This window comes from Elgaria multicarinata, chromosome 9 (assembly GCF_023053635.1).
Source record: "Elgaria multicarinata webbii isolate HBS135686 ecotype San Diego chromosome 9, rElgMul1.1.pri, whole genome shotgun sequence".
NCBI classification, from domain to species: domain Eukaryota; kingdom Metazoa; phylum Chordata; class Lepidosauria; order Squamata; family Anguidae; genus Elgaria; species Elgaria multicarinata.
The window spans coordinates 57,302,834-57,320,798 of record NC_086179.1 but is presented as its reverse complement, the minus strand read 5'-3'; the positions used below and the strand labels follow the sequence as shown (position 1 = coordinate 57,320,798).

Sequence of the window (17,965 nt, the reverse complement as noted above, 5' to 3'; positions counted from 1 at the left end):
TGAAAATGTGAGTTAAGGCCATCCCCTTTGAAGAACCAGTTGATTTCTACTTTTTAGGACAGACATATTGGTGGTCCCTTTTCATGGGCTGTGAGCCATAATCCAAGTTCATAACAATATACTTTCTATAGCAATGTAAATGCTTCAATTCTTGAATAAGGAAGTCTGACTAGGTAGGATGTCCCATTTAGCTGTTGATGTAGAGAGAGTATGGGATTGCTGTTCTCCACACTCTGTTGTGGTCAAAGACAGCACATTTAGCAGGCAGGCCAAGGGAGTGATGGGTTGGTATTTTTCAGAGTGCCAAAGAAAGCCACCAAGCATCTGAATGCGTCTCGCAGAATCCATAGTAATGTCAAAGAGGATGTCTGCTGAGAAACACCTCTCCCTTATATGACACAGCTAAGAGGGCTAAATCTGAACAGCAGATACATCTTCAGATACAAGAGTGACACAAATGATCGTTCTTACTTCTTTATTGTGACATAATGACCAACATTCATAACAAATGATATCATTTTAGTTGTACTCCTCATGTCCTGGATGTACTTTCTCTTCCCAGGATCATGGGCTTTTGATTTCCCTATTGAATCAATCTTTATTTGTGCACCTATATTCTGACAACACACACAAATATGTTTCCTTCAGTTTACCAAACAAAAAGAGAAAAGGCCAAGACTTAGGATTCTGAAGCAATTTGGCTTCAAGATCAAGACTTTAGTTTCTACTAAAATAAATTAAAAAATTATGTTCAAAGGATCTCTAGGGCACATCCACACGTCGTACTCAGGGTGCTTCCATCTGCCCCCAGTGCACCCCGAAAACGATTGTGTAGCTTGCCTGTAAAAGAGATGAGGAAGAGGCGTCCTTGCCGGCGCCGCCAGCACCCACCTCCCTCCTCGCCGGCCGGCGGGTGGAGGCGGCGGCGGCAAGGACGCCTCTTCTTCGTCTCTTCCAAAGGTAAGCTAGACAAACGGTTTGGGGTCGCACTGGGGTCGCTTAGAAGCGGCCTCGGTACGATGTGTGGAAAGGCCCTAGGTAAATGAATGGAAAATTTCAATTTAAAGAAAGCTTCCAATAATAAAAGATGAGGGGTTATAACAATAACTAGGAAGAGGAAAATATAAAAACTCAGTGTAGAGAATCACACAAAACCATATACTACTTTAATGAGGTAGATTCATTTTGGGGGTGGGTGGGTCCTAAGACTTCATAAATTTGAACCTGGATTTTCCCAGCATACAGCCTAGCCATGCCACCACACTGACCTCCAGAATACTGTAGAGTTAAGTAAATGTAGGAGTCTTCAGATAGCAATTAAACACACTTATTCCAAGGAATGTTAAAAGAAAAATCAAAACATAAAAAACATCTTTGGAGGGTAAAAAGAAGAAGAAATCTCTCGTGATAAGACAGTGCAAAGATCCACAAAAGGAAGCCTATTGCCTACTGAAGTCTGATATTGCTACTCCTTCCTTTGCAGCGAGGGGCTGGCTATTACGCTTCTCTGTTCTGTCTCCAGCTCGCCCTGCCCCACTCTCTGCTCCTCTGGCCGGTGTGCACTTAGGGAAAGAAGGGCCATTTGTCATTGCCAGGAGATGTGCTGTACGCAGCAGGTCAGATCTCTTCCCCTGCTGTTCCTGCAGCTAGAGCTGCAAATCTTGAAAAGATGCAGAACATGCATGTTGCGAACAGCCATTTATCATCACCAAACAGGGCTCCGAAGAGGTTCCACGGAGCTATACTTTGCCTGCATAGATGGAGTTGGTAACCAAAAAGGATTCATAGAAAGGAGTTTGGTTAAATCGGACGTCCCCACTCTTTCGGATTGTTGGTCAGTAGCTTTAGACCAATACTGTGGTTGCACCAAGGTCATCTTTAATTGTATCTGTGTCTGAAAAGGAGTGCTAAGCTGTCCCCATAAATCATTAAATTAAACACACACACACACACACACACACACACACACAAAATTACTTGGATGAAACATATTATCAAGGTAATCAAGGTGGGAAAGGATGACTTAATTATACCATTAAGAATTGAATTTGCTTCCTTGCAGGCCTGTGAGAAATAGTTAGGATGAAGTCTTAGCGGACAGCAACACAACCATGATTTTGGCTGAACGTTCAAGTGTTTCCCTAACCAAAAATACACATAATTGCTCACAAACACACATGGAGTTTTCAGTAGGGGCGTCATGTGAATTACATGCGATCGGTAACAAGGTGCAAGCGAGCAGGTGAAAACATACGGCAGGCAGGCTGCCCATTTACACATTGTGCCCCAGAGTCAAACCGTCAGGGAAGACCACTTATGTGAATCAGACTAATAAGAGTCCGCTAATTAAACCCACCGGCGTTGGCTGGCAGATAAATCCAGGTCTGGGAAAGGGACGTTGCCACTTTAAATACTGCCTTGGGATCTGTGGTAAAACTAATGAGGACTGTCAGTTGGGTCTCTTTTTATTAGGTGGCTCTCTGGAGGATAGAGCCTAAGGTTTCGGTAACCGGGCTTCTGTGCTTGATTCAATAAATCAATTTATATTAAAGGAGAGGGGAGGAGGCAGGGGAGGTCTGGTGTCGGCTTCATAAAGCATTCTGTGGCATTTCTCAATCTACTTATCCCCTTCTCTGTCAGACTGCCTGACTGGGCTGTCAAAGGACATTGAGCAGAACAATAAAGAAGAAGAGAGTGCCCACAGCTACAATATTTGTTAAACACAACTGGAAGAAAGTTACACAAAGCTAAGCTCACACAAACTGCCACAGCGTTTACTGAGGACCCCTGGGAATGTATTTTTGCCAACTGGAATTAAAAAACAAACAAAACAGTTTTGAATCTGGCTGCAAGAGAAAAGTAAAGGTCAAGCTCAATTTTATTTATTTATTTTAAAAAATGGAAAACTAGATTAGGAAGGAGTTGATTTTTAAAACCAGACACTCAGGGATTTGAAGATCTGCTCTCTCAGGAAAAAAGGAGCAGCACACCAAGGAGACGGGTGGCATTTCATGAAGGGAGAAGCACTGATTATAAAGGGACATGCGAAATTTCATGTTCCCCACCACACACACAAACACTTTGGTGGGAGAAGTGTTACTGTTTGCCTTGAAAACTCCAGTCTTTTTGGTTCAAAATAAACCTCATACACACAAACAGGAATACATGAGGGCCATTGGTGGATAATTGCATCCCATGACAACCAAATCTTACAGAACACCGATCTCCTGATAGCAAAGCCATTAGGGACAAATAAACTGCTCAGATTGGCTCATCTCACCCCCATTGACTGCATCTTGGCTTGGCATTTAACACACACAATAGGGGGGAGGATTCTGAGCCCCCATGAAATTTTCTTTGAAATCATTAATTAAAAAGAAAGAAAAGGGGCCAAAAGCATATTACTAAGCAGAATGCAAGGGCACAAACAGCAGTGACACAGCTGTTCGAAACAAAACAGGTCCTGCTCAAAACAGGATCTTCCTGAATACGTGAAAGGAAGCTGCCCGTTAGCAGTGGGAAAGGCTCAAAGTGCTTCCTCCCTCCCCTCTGTGACTTCCCCCTCCCCTCCCAACCGGAGAACAAAGGCACCAGCAGCGGTGAGGGGCAAGGCTTGGAGGGCGTGGTCTCACAGCAAGAATGGCAGCCTTGAAGCGAGGCGGCAGTTGCATATCCCTGGCTCTCAGCAGCCTCGCTACCACTAGGGGATGCCTCCCGCTAAGCCAGGACAGGAAGGACCAACTGCATGATGAAAGCCACTCTTGGGCATAACTACCACCTTTTGTAATCGATGCAAAGAACCCTACATAAAAGAACCCCACATCTTAAATTAACATTATACACTAAATGAAACTTACAGTATCGACACTAATAGCAATGAGTTTTAACTTTGAGAGTTTGTCTTTTCATGTGATTTTTTGGTAGTTAGATATCCTATTTGGCATCTGTTTAAACACATCCACTTATGCAGATACCAGAACTTTACCAACCAAATCAAAGAGGGAAAATGGAAGAGCATCCAATCCTAAGTCAGAGGATTTGTCCATCTTCCTCTGTATTTTCATTTCATTTATTACACTTCTGTACTGCCCAGTAGCCAAAGCTCGCTGGGTAGGTTACAAAGATTAAAACATTAAAAATGCAATATTGTACATAATGGGTGTGTTTGCATGGAATGACAACACACCCTGTGAAAAGATATGGAGTGTGGGTTCTTCACAGAACAACCTACAATGCGCCCAACAGCCAACAGACAATCATGGGTTGTTCTCCCAAAACTCAGCCCCAGAAATTTGCACCAATGGAGTTGTAATTTTTTTTTGTCAGTGTCCTGCTTCCATTCAATACTTCCTCAATTCTCCAGCTACTTCAGAGAAGATCTAGGCTCCCTGCATTTCCTGCCCCCCTTCCCAGTAACTACAGTAGATCTTTCCTTTCTCGAGTAGCTGGAGATTTGGAGAAGTGTTGAATGGAAGCAGGACACTGACCAGTGTCAGTTCAACACTTAAAACCCAGAAGATCACCTTGCTAAGTGGGCCTATTGTCCTGTTTTGGTGTACCTACTTCTCCTGAACTTTCACCCCTTTTTCCAACAAGTCATTGTTGGTTTGCAAATTTGCCTACATGGGGTCTCCTCTTGTCAATTTCCTTGTATGTTTCCCACTGCACTTTACTCTCATTGACAGCTGAAACATACAGGTTATTGATAAGGCAAGGTTATACATATTGGACAGCTGTAAGTGCACACTTGCAGAAGACCAAAATGCTGCTGCTGCTGCTACTACTAGTAGTAGTAGTAGTAGTAATAATAATTTACAGCCCAATATGCACAAATTTCTGGGGCCAAACGTTTTTTAAATAGGGTTGGTGAATGTGTGACAACTCCTCTAAAGTGCCATTTGGACATCTTTGGAGGGGCAATCACTGGCAAGGAAGGCTTGAGGCAGCATGGATGGGCACAACTGGGAAAGAGAGGCAGCATTTTTTGCTGCTCTTGCTGAGTGGCTCTGTGCCTGAATGCTGCAACCCACGATAAAATTGCTCTCCCAGGTTCAGATGACATGACAACCCATCGTAGGCTAAATAACCCCTATCACAAGCCATGGGTTGTCAGGATGGCTTGTTGCCCCCCAAAAAGCCACCCTGCAGGAAGTGGTCTGGATTCAAACGACGTGACAACAATTGCAGCTAGATACCCATGACAGGTTGTTGTGTTGTGCGAACCCAGTCATTAAAAAAACAGAACAATGTACAAACAAACACATAAACAGACAGCACTCTTTCACATACATATATAGCTAAAACAGTTTTAACAATCAACAATAAGAAATTCTAGGAACCGATTAAATGCTGCCAAATGCCTGGGAGTACAGGAAGGTCTTCACCTTGCACTGAAAAGATAATAATGTTGGTGCCAGGTGGGCCTCAGTGGGTAGATCATTCCATAATCAGAGAGCCACCATGATGATTTGTCTACTCTCTTGTTCACATTAGGCTCCATATCACCTTCTAGCGGAAGATGCCAGGAACTGAGCATGGGGCATTTTACATGCAAAACAGGTGCCTTATCACAGAGCCAGAAAGGCACAGATCTTTAAATGTGCAAGGACTACCAATCGAAAGCCCCACAATGATAGCCTGTATTCAAGGCACCTATACTATCTAGCACCTTATCCTGCTATTACTGGGAGCTTGTTATGGAAGAGTGAGACTGGGGAAAGTGTGTAATTGATCACCCAGTTGTTATGTAACGAGAAACATTCATGGATGGCTTTAAATGAACCCAAGAATAGGGATGGGAGCTCAAGCTTCCATTCATTTACTAAAGTGTAAAAATATGCATTTCCCAAAATACACATTTTTGAAGAGCGGATTTTTTGTCAGTGTGTATTTTTCGAACTGTGTCATAAGCTGGGGAATGAGCTTTGCCCGCAGAATGCCCCTTTATTCAGGGGTGTGAATGGGGCAAGTTCTGGTCATACACAAACTATGATGAAATTCTTGTACATCCCTACCCAAGGGTAGGAGGCCTGGGGCAAGACAGCAGTGGAAATGGCCACCACAAGAGAAGGAAGCCATATCATCATCAGCAACCATGATAGGAGCTGGGAGGAATGTTCTAGGGCTCTTCTAGGGCACAGCCTGACACCTTATTTCTGGAAAATAACTCCCATTAAGCCATGCCACCACCAACAGCCAGCTTCTCAAGGGAGCATTGAGCTTTGTGCAGCAAAAAGCTTCCATATCTGTGACCAAGTGAGACCTCTTGAGATGCAGATGACCAAAGGAAGTCTATGAATAACACTATTTTGAAACAGACACGCTTATGTCACGGTAATGAACAATCACATCTGTGTTTATTGTTCTTTTTTAAATGCACTTTCTAATGTATTCTTACCAGCCAGTCATGTTGAAGTCTCTGTAAAGCATTCTTTTCCCAACTTCCTTACGCTGAACCCTCCTTGGAAACTCCAAGTGCGTAAACTCATTCCCCAGCAAATGGGGCTGCATATAAGCCTACAGGGTTTTTTTTAATAAATAAAAAAAGACAAAAATGAAAGAGTACAGTCATAAAACAATCATCCTTGGGGCTCTTGCATTTATATCAGAATTTCCAAGGAAAGGTGTAAATTATAAGCAAATGCTGAACTCCATGATTACAAGGCACAGTTTTCCCCCTCCCTTTCACTAACCATTGAAATACTGCAAACACATTTTGCCACCTTTACAGTTCCTGGCTTGCACAAGGACTATACTCTTTCTGCTGCATTATTTACTAGGGGTGTGCACGGACCCCCCCCCCCCGATCCACTTCTCTTCCAGATCCGCAACTTCTGGATTGGGTCCACTCCGCCTATAGTCTGCTCCGGTTCGCTGCGAAGCTCCGGATCCGGATCGGAGCTCCGTTTCCCCCCCCCCCCATAGGCTTGCAATGAAATCCAAAAAAGCCTACAACTTTTTTTCTGTTAAAGTTAGAAACCTCAAATTTGGCACCATGACACCTCATGCACGTATACACATGCATGCCAAGACTCAAGCCAATCCAAGCCTCCCCTGATTTTTGGGGAATTTTTGAAAATCGGACACCCCAGTATCTCAGGGATTTAAACCTGCAGACAGCTCAATGGGGCCATTTCAAAGGAAATCCCAACATGCCATGAATTGGGGAGTAGATAATCTTCTTCCACACTTGAAAATTTTATTTGGAACTTCAAAAAGTCTAAGTGAGCGCAGGAAGGACTTATCCCCTGAGTCAAAGCAAGACACACACAAACCATCCCTGCGAGGCGGGCAGGGGAGGAGGGAGGGAAGGCAGGCAGGCAGCAGACATTTCTGGGGGCAGAAGGAAGTGTGGCAAGGATGGCTTGTTTCTTTCTAAGCCAGCAGTAACGCATTGCAAACCAACCCTGCGAGGCGGGCGCAAGGAGTGAGCAAAGGATGGCTTGTTTCTTTCTAAGCTAGCAGACCCCGGTTCGCTTCTACTCCGCCTCTGGGCAAGGCGGAGCAGGCCAATTTGCTCCTGATTCTCTGCTCCGAGGAGAAGCGGAGCACATCCCTTTTATTTACAGTTCAGGACAACTTGCTTATACAATCTGTACTGCACTAAGTTGTGGGAAAGCATCATGGTGCGGCCTTTGGAGCCAGACCACATTTCACCACGTTGTACAATGCACTACTGAGAGTGAGGATTGTCAGTGCTGTCAGCTTTTCTGGACAGTATTGATCAAAGTGTTGGGGAAGAAGGGAAGCCTGGATTCAATCCCATGTGCCTCCCAAACAGATGAGTGGCACAATCAAACACAACCTGGATTTGTTCAAGGTTTGAATGCTGTACATGAAGCCCTGGTGGCTACCCGATGCAAAGAGAGTGTTTATATTTTGGTTTAATCCTTTTAAACCCTGCATTTTCCATCTACGTATGTGGTAACTGCTTCACACGGGGGTTCTGTGATGTGGTACTGACAGGGAAATCTGAAAATACCCCATTAAAACCCCTTGTCTGTTGTGGAAAAGTGCCCAAGCACCCAGAAATACTCTGATCCCTTTCCTCCCTCCCCTCCTTGTTTTTGAATTTGGAGACACAGAAAGCCTCTTTACCGGCTGCTCAAGGCTGTCCTGATCTCTTGGCTCCTTATCTGCCATGGTCCCATGTTGCTTTTTCCTCAAACACGTCTGCTTTGTGTTTAAGAACCGGGATAGACATGAAGGCGCATCGCTGCATTGTTTATCACTTAATCCCCCTGACGGGCATTTTGGAAGGGTCAGGGTATACTCTGGACTCTCAATTTCTCCTTGGGGTGCTTATCAAAGAACAGAATGCAACATTTTGTACCGGTCATAGGCTGCTAAAATATGGCATTGTTTATGTAAGAATGGTTTTCTGTTTATGGAACATGTATGGGACTTGTGATCAGTCATGGGAGGGAGGAGGGAAAAGTATGATTTCATCAGAGCAACTTTGATGAGTATAAAAGTATGCTGATGTGGATGATGGGTAGAGAGTTCAGCCTTCAGCTTGCTAGAGGCAAAGCTGTTCTCCTACGTACATAGTAAAATAAAGCCTCTGCATCTGGACTGGTCTGGAGTCATTCCTTCCCTACTGGTTTTGGGGAAATTTCCCTAACAGTACCATCCATAATAAATAATTGGTGTTCACTTCTTTAAATCCAGTGCTAAATCACTGGATCAATAGGGATGAACTCGTGGCTTTTGAGCTTCTTCCTAACCCAGGTTTGCTTGGCAGAAGCAAATGAGCAAGTTAAAGAAAACTTGAGAGCCATTTACATACTTCTCAGTATCGGTAGATTCATTGAAATTATGGACAGTAGACTGTTGCCTGAAACCAATCAAACAAAATTACCCAGAGATCTGCTAATGCAGCATCCGCAACCACATTTTATCTCCCTCAGCTTTTACGGTGATGTCCTCTTTCATCTTATGAGCAAGCCAAGGCAATTAAGCTTCCCTGAACTTGGGAAAAAAGCTGCTATACTTAAGGTAAACATAAAGAACTATTTTGCAGATCTATTCAAATGCTGCTCAAACCTGTAAGTCACTGAAGAAAGTTTGGTCATTTATTGAGCGGTTGCAATGGGAATTCAAAATAAATTTGGTAGCAGCTAAGTAATATTGTTAAAGGAGAAACAAAATGTAAATAAATAAGCACCTCTTTTCTATTTAAGGATTCAAAACTGTGTAAGGCTTTACTGAAACAGCGTCTATATTATAAGCACATCTCTGTTAACCTGCAAAGAAGGGTGGTGGGGTGAGGCCTTGGCATCGTTTTGCTGAAACTCTCTGATATCAGAGATAGGTCTGGTCCAGGAGAGGAGGGACCCATGGAAAAAACAAAGAGTGCAATGGGTTCTAAGAACGGAAGATGAGGTAGTGGTCTGAAGAGGCAGTAAGGTGGGGAATTCGGTAATAAAGGGACCAAATCCCCTTTCAGAGAAGTTCTCAGGGGTTACATTCCAGAGGGGGGTGGACCAGAGGCAAAAGGAGTGGGGGCAAAATAGAAAAAATAATACCAGACTGTTTTAGCTTAAAGCTCTTACTGCCAGTAACTGAGCCTTGGGAAACGCATTTCCGCTTCTTAGAGTGGGGGTGAAAACCTGCAAAAGCTGGGAAACGACCAAACGATCAGCAGTTGGGGGGGAGAGGGGAGCCAGGAGAAGGAGGCGTGGCCATCTGGGGAACCCAGGAGGGCTGTATATGCCCCCCAGGTAGAGGTTCTGCACCTCTGAAGTGGGAAAGGGGGAAAGAAATTGTCAGAGGAATAAGGACAGTTTACTGTTCAACCGCAGCTTTTAAAGCTCAGCTAAAAACTTTTCTTTTTCCTAAAGCTTTTAAAACTTGATTTTGTACTTTATACTGTTAGTTTTACCCTACCCAGTGCCTGTTTGCTTTCTCTTCCCCTCCTTATTGTTTTATTATGGTTTTATTAGAATGTAAGCCTATGCGGCAGGGTCTCGCTATTTACTGTTTTACTCTGTACAGCACCATGTACATTGATGGTGCTATATAAATAAATAAATAAATAATAATAATAATAATAATAATAACTGTTCTTTATCCATATGTTCTAACATGTGAATGAATAAATATCACAATGTGCTATCACAACCTCAAAAATCATGGCTGAGAAGCTGTGGCCGTTTCCATGGATGAACGGGTCCCGTTTTACTATTCTCCATGAAAATACACCCACCACCACAATCAGAGAAGAATACTGCATAGAGGCTGGTCATGTCTAAGCTAGCCCTATAGTGCACAGACTCACCACATGTTAGCTAGATATTCTCTGTCACTTGTCAATAGTGACTGAGGGCTCATCTACACCAAGCAGGATATTGCACTATGAAAGCGGTATATAAAAGGCAGGAGCCACACTACTGCTTTATTGCGGTATTGAAGTGCACTGACAACTGTTAGGGCCCATTGACACATACCATATACCGCTTTCAGAGTGCTATATCCTGTTTGGTGTGGCTCCTGCCTTTTATATACCACTTTCATAGTGGAATATCCTGCTTGGTGTAGATGAGCCCTGAGACTGCAGAACCAAGGGATTGTAGTTATCCCTAATAACCTAGACAAAGTGGGTCTAATTGTCCCAGCTTGACCATTGGAACTGTAACTCAGGAACAGAGCACAGGCTTTGCGGAGGAGTGGGGTGTCCCGGGTTCAATCCCTGCCATCTCTAGTTAAAACAGGTGAGGGCAATTGATGGCCCTCTGGAAGGGTGTCTATACAATGCGGCTTTGTAGCTGATTCTCTCAAGACACCACAGCATTGCTACTGCAAAGAGGAAGCGATAAATATATAGGGGGCAGAAGGGAGCGCAGGCTAACCGGCTGGACAACCGCAGCGCCAGCAGCCATTTGGTTCCTCTAGCCTGCCCTCTGCCCCCTGCCCTGCGTTCCCGTGCTTACTCTGGATGGGGGAGGGGAGGATCACAATTGGGCTTGGATCCACCCCCAGCAATACCCACAGGGCTTAACCCAAACGGAAGCCACCACCGTGAGAGGGAGAAAAACGTGGTGACCTTGGAGCAACAAAAACAAATAGCAGTAAAGCTGGAAAAGCGCAGTTTGGGGAGTAAAAGCCTGATATGGCTGTGAGTTGGTAGCTGTGTCCTATAAACAACGCAGCGCCCCTGCGCAGCCACTATGGGGTTAATAGAATATATAGACACCCACCCACTGATGTTTTGGCATACAATTCCCATCAGCCCTAACCAACATAACATCTGGAGGGCTGCAAGTTGCTCACACGAGGCAAACTGATAAGCTAGGAGGCTGCATGAAAGATCTCTGCTGGAGACCCATTGCCAGGCAGAGGAGGCAGTATCAGTTTTCCCCAATATGGTACCCTACAGATGTCTTGGACTACAGCTCCCAGAATTCCTAACTCTTGGCCATGTTGGCTGGGGCTGATGTGAGATGAAGTCCAAAACACCTGGAGGGCACCAGGTTGGGGAAGGTTGAAATAGATGAAGAAAGAGTCTGGCCTCATATGTGGAATCTCTAATCCAATGCTCTTTTGATGCTTTACATGCTGTATGGGCTCCGAAATGGCAGGCCTGAGGTTCTTACTGAAATTGCCAACTTTGTAGACAACAGCCTCCATTATCCATTCTGTCGTCCCTAGCTGTTAGTTAAATTTATGGGCAAGCGTACTGCTTTGGGGGTGGAGGAATGAATGTTCATTTTGCAAACATCAACATTTGTGTTTTCTTTAGGAACTGCTAAATGGGGGAAGGGATCAGATTAAGATTCTTTTAGCAGGATTTTTTTTTTTAAGATAGGTGTGCACAAAATCACACCTATTAATTAAAATATTCATATCCCACCTTTTGGCTTAGAAATACTCTCAACAAATATTAACACAATACTAATAAGCAAAATCCACGTACATATTGTCCTTCTTTAGCAGGCTTCAAGACAACAAGCAGTTCATTTTTTTATTTTTTAGTAAGAGGAAGACAGCAGATTTTTACCCCCCCAACCGCTGATATACCAAACCACAAAACTGCGAGACCTAAGACAGGGGAAGCTTCTTGAGAGAAGTCCTGAAGTTGAAAATCAGTTAGGAGCGCTTGAAACAAGTATCTGCCCACAAACCACAGCGATTGTGTACCTGATAACATCAGGGGGGAAAGCAGCAGCCAGCCCCCCATCTCTCGTGCTTAGATACAGCGACAGCTGAGAGCTCCCCTCCTTCCAGCAGCCAACTGCCAGCATCCTTCTGTTGTGTTTAGGTGCAGCCCCGTGACCAGCTAATCTTTGGAACCAAGAATCTAAGACCTGAGTTTGATTTTTCTCCTCTTCTCTCCTTCATCCCTTTCCCTTTCACATCATGTCTTTTAGACTGTACGCATGCACTTTGCCCTGGGAGCCTGTTCAGATCAAGAGCAGAGTAAAAAGGGCTTTAGATAAATAATAAACCAAACGATAGCTGAGGACTGGAGAGAAGTGACCATGATTTTAAATCAGGTGCCACACTTCTGAGATGTGGTGCTTCTTCAAACTCGGATCCTTTTAAGGCAGCCTCCTCCAATCCAGTGCCCTCAGATGTGGGCGAGAATTCCCATCACCCCAGTGGCATCAGGGGTTGGGGAAGGCTGTTTTAAGATCTGCAGTCCTAACAGGAAGTTCATTTTCCTAGTGCCGCTAGATGTCTGCAGTTCAGTTCAGACAACACGTCCACTCAACGGTTGAGTTTTTAGGGTGCACTCCCCACACATGTTCTAACTCCACTGTTGTGTGACTGTGGGATACCATGGAGTTGAGTAAAATCCCCTGCAACATTTGATTGACAGTTCCTCCGCCCTCTCTCCTTCCCTGGTCTTCCTGATGGCATCCAATCAGCCATTGTTTGGGGGGAGGGGGGAACAAGCCCAGGGCTCTCCTATAGTGGCACTTGCTCCTTTCGCGGCTCTTGCCAGGGAACTCTGTAGTCAGTGGGAAAAGTCAACTCAACGCAACAGAAAACTCTACGGAGCTCTCCACACAACATGCAACACAATGGTTGTGCAAGAACTCTCCTCTGCACAGCATGGATATTCTGCGTGGAGTGTTTCCCCCCCAGACAACACATTTCTCAACGGTGGTGTAAAAACTCCACCGTGGAGTTCTAAAACCACCGTTGAAAAACGTGTTGTCTGAACGGAGCCTGTGCGTTACTTCTGATACATTTCAAATAGTCTCTCTAATGTGGTTTCACGCTTCAGATATCTTCTACATATTTTCTTTGAACATGATATCCATAGCCCAAGCACATTTGCTACATATGGAGATGAAGTAAACAAACAAAGGTAAAGAAAAAATTGGGGGAAATGGCAGAAGTGATTCCCTCTCCCCTCAAATCAGCTGCTGTTTTCAGATCCAACCAGAAATAACTTCAAAAGAGGAAGACCCTCACAGGCAATGTATTTATCTCTGCTTCCTTCGAGTAAAGCACTCCCTTCCCAAGATGCTACAGATCCCCTTTAATTTAAAAAGGCAAACAAATTATTTTAAATGTAGGCAACATAAATATTTATTACAGTTGCTTTGTATTCGCCTCTGTGTATGTGAGGACCCCTAAAGTCGTTCTTTCCTCTGGACTCCGGCAGTGTAACTAACAGCAATAAAATCTGAGTACAGAAGAGTCTCCCCCACCTCAGCAGACACACACGGCTTCCTGCATTTATAGCCAGCCAAGCAATAGCCAGAGCAAGCATTTCTTCGATAGGAAAAGCCATCTGGTCTTTACAAGTCTGCCCCAGTCAGCCGCTGGACACAGTGGGATAGGGCAGTAATGATGATATGCTACTTTCAAAGTGGACTTTTAGAGATAGAGAGAAACAGATTGGTTTGTAGCATCTGCCTGAGGTGCCAGTTGCTCTGTGGTGGAATTTAAGGTATCGGCCAGGCTTGCCAGATGCCACACAGAGCCTGACATAGAGAGAGAAAAATAAATAAAATCATCCTCTCAATGGAAGACGAAAGGACAGAGAGTACCACCATCACCATGAGGACCAGGCAACAACAGGCTCATCTGGAGAGAATAATACATTGGGGCTAGTTGTCCATTCTCGATGATTCACAGCATTTACTCTCAGAGGTCAAAATATACCACTGTCTGGCATAAGCAAGGATTGTCCTAGCTCTTTAAGCACCCTGGGTTGGAACACAAGGTCACACTATTTGCATGCACGTGTCCCCAAGACCAATCTGTATGCCGCCCTGACAATCTGTACGCAGCCCTGAGATCTTAATGATACAGGGCAGGATACAAATGTTTTAAATAAATAAATTCCTCTTGACCTTCCTCCAAGCTGACCCCAGAGTTGGCCTGATTGTTCCACCCGACTCTTTTGAGTGAAAACAGTTTAGGGGCATCATTGATGCAGCCTGCAGCCTAAGACGTACACTCCAGTACTATCAATGCAAAGAAGTGATAACAACAGCAACAACATTAACTTAATTATTTTAATTAGTATCCATTACCTGCCGGTTCCTAGGCAATTCTACTTACAACAGGATTCCATACAACATTATTAACTCCAATTAATGCAAAATATAAAAGGGGTGGGGAGAAAGAGTGAAGGAAGGCAAATGTTGTGGTCTTTCAAAGTTAAGTGTTATAACATTTCCCATTGGGCAACTGGCCACCAAACTATAGCTTGTAGGCTAGGAACAAACTTCAGAGGGCCCAGGGTTTCAGAGAAGTATCCAGCAACCAAGTTATACAATAATCTACACTGAATAAGACCATGGCTATGGCAGGACAATGCCTTGTTTTCAAACAGAGCAGGTAAAAATAACTTTTGCATTCCAATATTCACTTAACAGCAATACCTACATTAATGTAGGTGAACGGTAAAATGTATTCAAACCATGAACAAACCATTTGTTTAACTCACAAGCAACCCAAGAGCCCAGGATCAAACATCACAGAAATAACCTATGAATGCCACATTTGTGGGTTGTTGCTGGAAACTGGAAGCGGCTTGTGCGCATCCCGGCAAGTCATGGGTTAATTGACTTGAATGCTGCCATTACACGGACAGTGTCCATGAAGGCTTATGCCCCACAAGATTCTGTTGCTTTTGCTACAACAAACTAACACAGCTACCCTACTGGAAATCAAATACTATAATAACCCAGGATACCAAGATCTTGATTTGACCTACTGCTCTTAATATTCAGAATGGTTTCAGTAGGACAGTACAAGATTTCATTTTCAGATAAGAACTAGGAGGGTAATAGTGAATGCTCATCACCAGCCACTAATGCCAGCCCTTATGCCTCTTACCAGATACTGAAGACGCTGACGCTCCGTTTCTGGCGTGAATTCTGACGACATCGGAATGACTTCTCCATTTCTGATTATAATGGCCCTGTAATAAGCAGAACACACAGTGAGAGAGCGGAGAGCAGTTTCTCTTAGGAAATATGGCTGCTTTTAAAACTTGACATGGTTTCTTATTTTATTCTGGCAAAACAGAAACAGCACCTTTATTTATTTATTTATTTATTTAAAACATTTATATCCCACCCTATATCATTAAGGTCTCAGAGCAGCGTACATGGCTTGCCTTACCAGGGTGTTCTAAGACATGATATACACTGTTGTTCCATTTTGCTTAAACCACAAAGGAGAAAAAGCCTGTGCGCCTATGACACAGGAGACCTACAGCACAGATTGTTGAAAAGCCCTTAACAAGCTAGGACCACGGGGTTGTCTGATGTGCTCTAACCCTCTGGCTTCAGATGACTCATGCAAGCACTTTCCCAGGCACTGACTGGTCATATGTCATGTCAGAAGACATCCATTCTAGCAGCAAATCGAGTTGGCAAAGCAAATCCTGTTTAAATACAAATGTAACTAGGTACCTGCCATGGGAGACAAGAGATAGAATGATTGATGGCAGAACTCTGCCTCCCTCCCTTCCATACGCTTCCCCACCACCACTCTACCACTCTACCTTCAAAAGCCAGTGGAAACAGAAAATCCTCCACAACATCGAACATATTCCTGATATTTGTATGAAAAAAGTCCATGGGGAGGAGACATTAGACCAGGGGTGGGCAACACACGAAATGCATGTGAGTCTCCATTGCTATTTTTGCAGCAGGGCTGGGTAGGTAACACTGTCCCAAATTTGCTGCTTCAACAGTGAAGACAAAAGACCAAAACAAGAAAAAGAAAAGCGGCGATTATGCAAGGAAACAAGGGCATGTGGGGAGGCTATGCCTTCTTTGGAAGCTGAATTGTGCTCTCTCATTTCCTTCCAAAACTGCAGCTTGTTTTGCCACCACTTTAGCAAGTTTGGTGGCTGTGCACCACCCCATCACCCATCACTGGATGCTGCCCAGCCCTGCGTTAGTGGAAAGGGCCAGTAAGGCATAAGGCAAGCTAGGTAGCATCCCATGGCCATTTTTCCTTTTTCTGTGCAGAGAGAGGCATGGAGTTCTCTCGTGCTCTCACTCTCGCTCTCGGCATGGAGGAAGGAACTTGGCTGGCAGTTGGAGGAGCGACTCCTTCAAGAGCCAGCATGCCGCTCATCACCTCAACTGGGAGAGCAACTGGCGCATGATGGGACTCAGCCAGCACTTGGAGGAGTCCCTCTTGGTTTTATGGGGAAATAAACCATATAGAGAAAGAAGAAAAGAGAGAAGGAAGGCCAAAGACACATCCGAAAGCACAAGAAGCTTAAAGTGGACTCAAGAAGAATGGCAAAATACAATATGAGCATAACAAGCAACAAACCTACAATGGCCAGCAGTATTTGAAATACTTAAGCATACAGGCTGAGAGACCAAGAAGGAGGATGTGAAGTCAGTCTAGACAAGAAATCATAAATTAAAGTTTGGGTGCTGTCTGTAGACAGACAAGAGCACATTCTAGGTATATCGATCAACAAGGTGTCAGGAAGTAGCTAGAGGGGGTTGGGGGAGAAAGAATTAAAAAGGCACAACGTTTTAGGAACTGGACCAAGTGCTTGATGTAAAATGCTTGGAAGATATGCAGCTACAAGTATGGGCCGACACATTGGTTAAGTATTAGGCCGAACACTTTAACCAATAGATTAATGAGGCAAAAACTTCTATTGAACATAAAATGGTCAGTGGCGGTGTTGGGACTGAAAACCGTGCTTCTTTTTGAGGCAGAGTTCCACATATTTGGGAAGGGAATTTCCACTTTGCACTGGGATTTCGCAGAAGTGATGAGAGTTGCCCAGCAAGAGCAGGGACTTTGGAAGAGGGGCGGGAAGCAATGAAAGGGATGGCCTCCCCTTCTTCCACCTCCAAAACATAGAGCAAAATGGTAGAAGAGTTCCTTCCCTCTCCCAACCCAAGTCCCCTGCTCTTACCAAAGGACTTGGACACAGGAAGGATCTTATTTTACTGCGTAGATGGCTTTAACAAAAAGCAGAAAAAACGTGGATCTCTTTCACGCTTCTCGTCTCCAGCAAATTCCAGCAAAAAAAGAAAGCAAACCTCTCTGCTCCCAAGTGCTCTCTGTATGTTGCAGCCACAAATTTCAGTTGGCTATTAAACCAACCGCATGGCGGTCTCCCATTAGTTCTAGCAGAGTTATTATAAAAGGGAATCAAATGACAATCTTTAAAAAGGGACTTTCCCCCTTCTAACAGCGTAAAATTTATTAAAAAGTGTAATTTCTCAAACTTCCTTCGGAATTCTCAGAAAGAATTCTATGTCAGTTGTTCAACTTCGTGTCTGTGTTTACGTTCATGCCTGTCCACGGGGGGGGGCACAATTGGGCATTTGAGGATCCTTATTTGAGAGTTCCAAGCAAACCAAACTTCATGGGTTAAGCCAATGTATCAGGGTGGGCAGAAGCAGGGAACGGAGAGCAAGACTGGAGTTTGTTATTGTTACTGCAATTGTTAAACAAAGATGTCAATAAACCTTAAATAAATACATAAAAATAGGAGAACATAATTATCAGCTCA

The 17,965-nt window shown here is 44.1% G+C and overlaps 1 protein-coding gene across 1 annotated transcript in view; it reads right to left on the bottom strand.

Moving 5' to 3' along the window:
* Nucleotides 1-17,965, bottom strand: part of PPM1H (protein phosphatase, Mg2+/Mn2+ dependent 1H) — a 94,683-nt gene that overhangs the window by 18,663 nt on the left and 58,055 nt on the right. The window contains exons 5-6 of the mRNA XM_063133944.1: nucleotides 15,301-15,385; nucleotides 6,398-6,516 (exon numbers count right to left, since the gene is read on the bottom strand). Coding sequence (XP_062990014.1) covers nucleotides 6,398-6,516; nucleotides 15,301-15,385 — 204 coding nt within the window. The remainder of the gene's footprint in view (nucleotides 1-6,397; nucleotides 6,517-15,300; nucleotides 15,386-17,965) is intronic.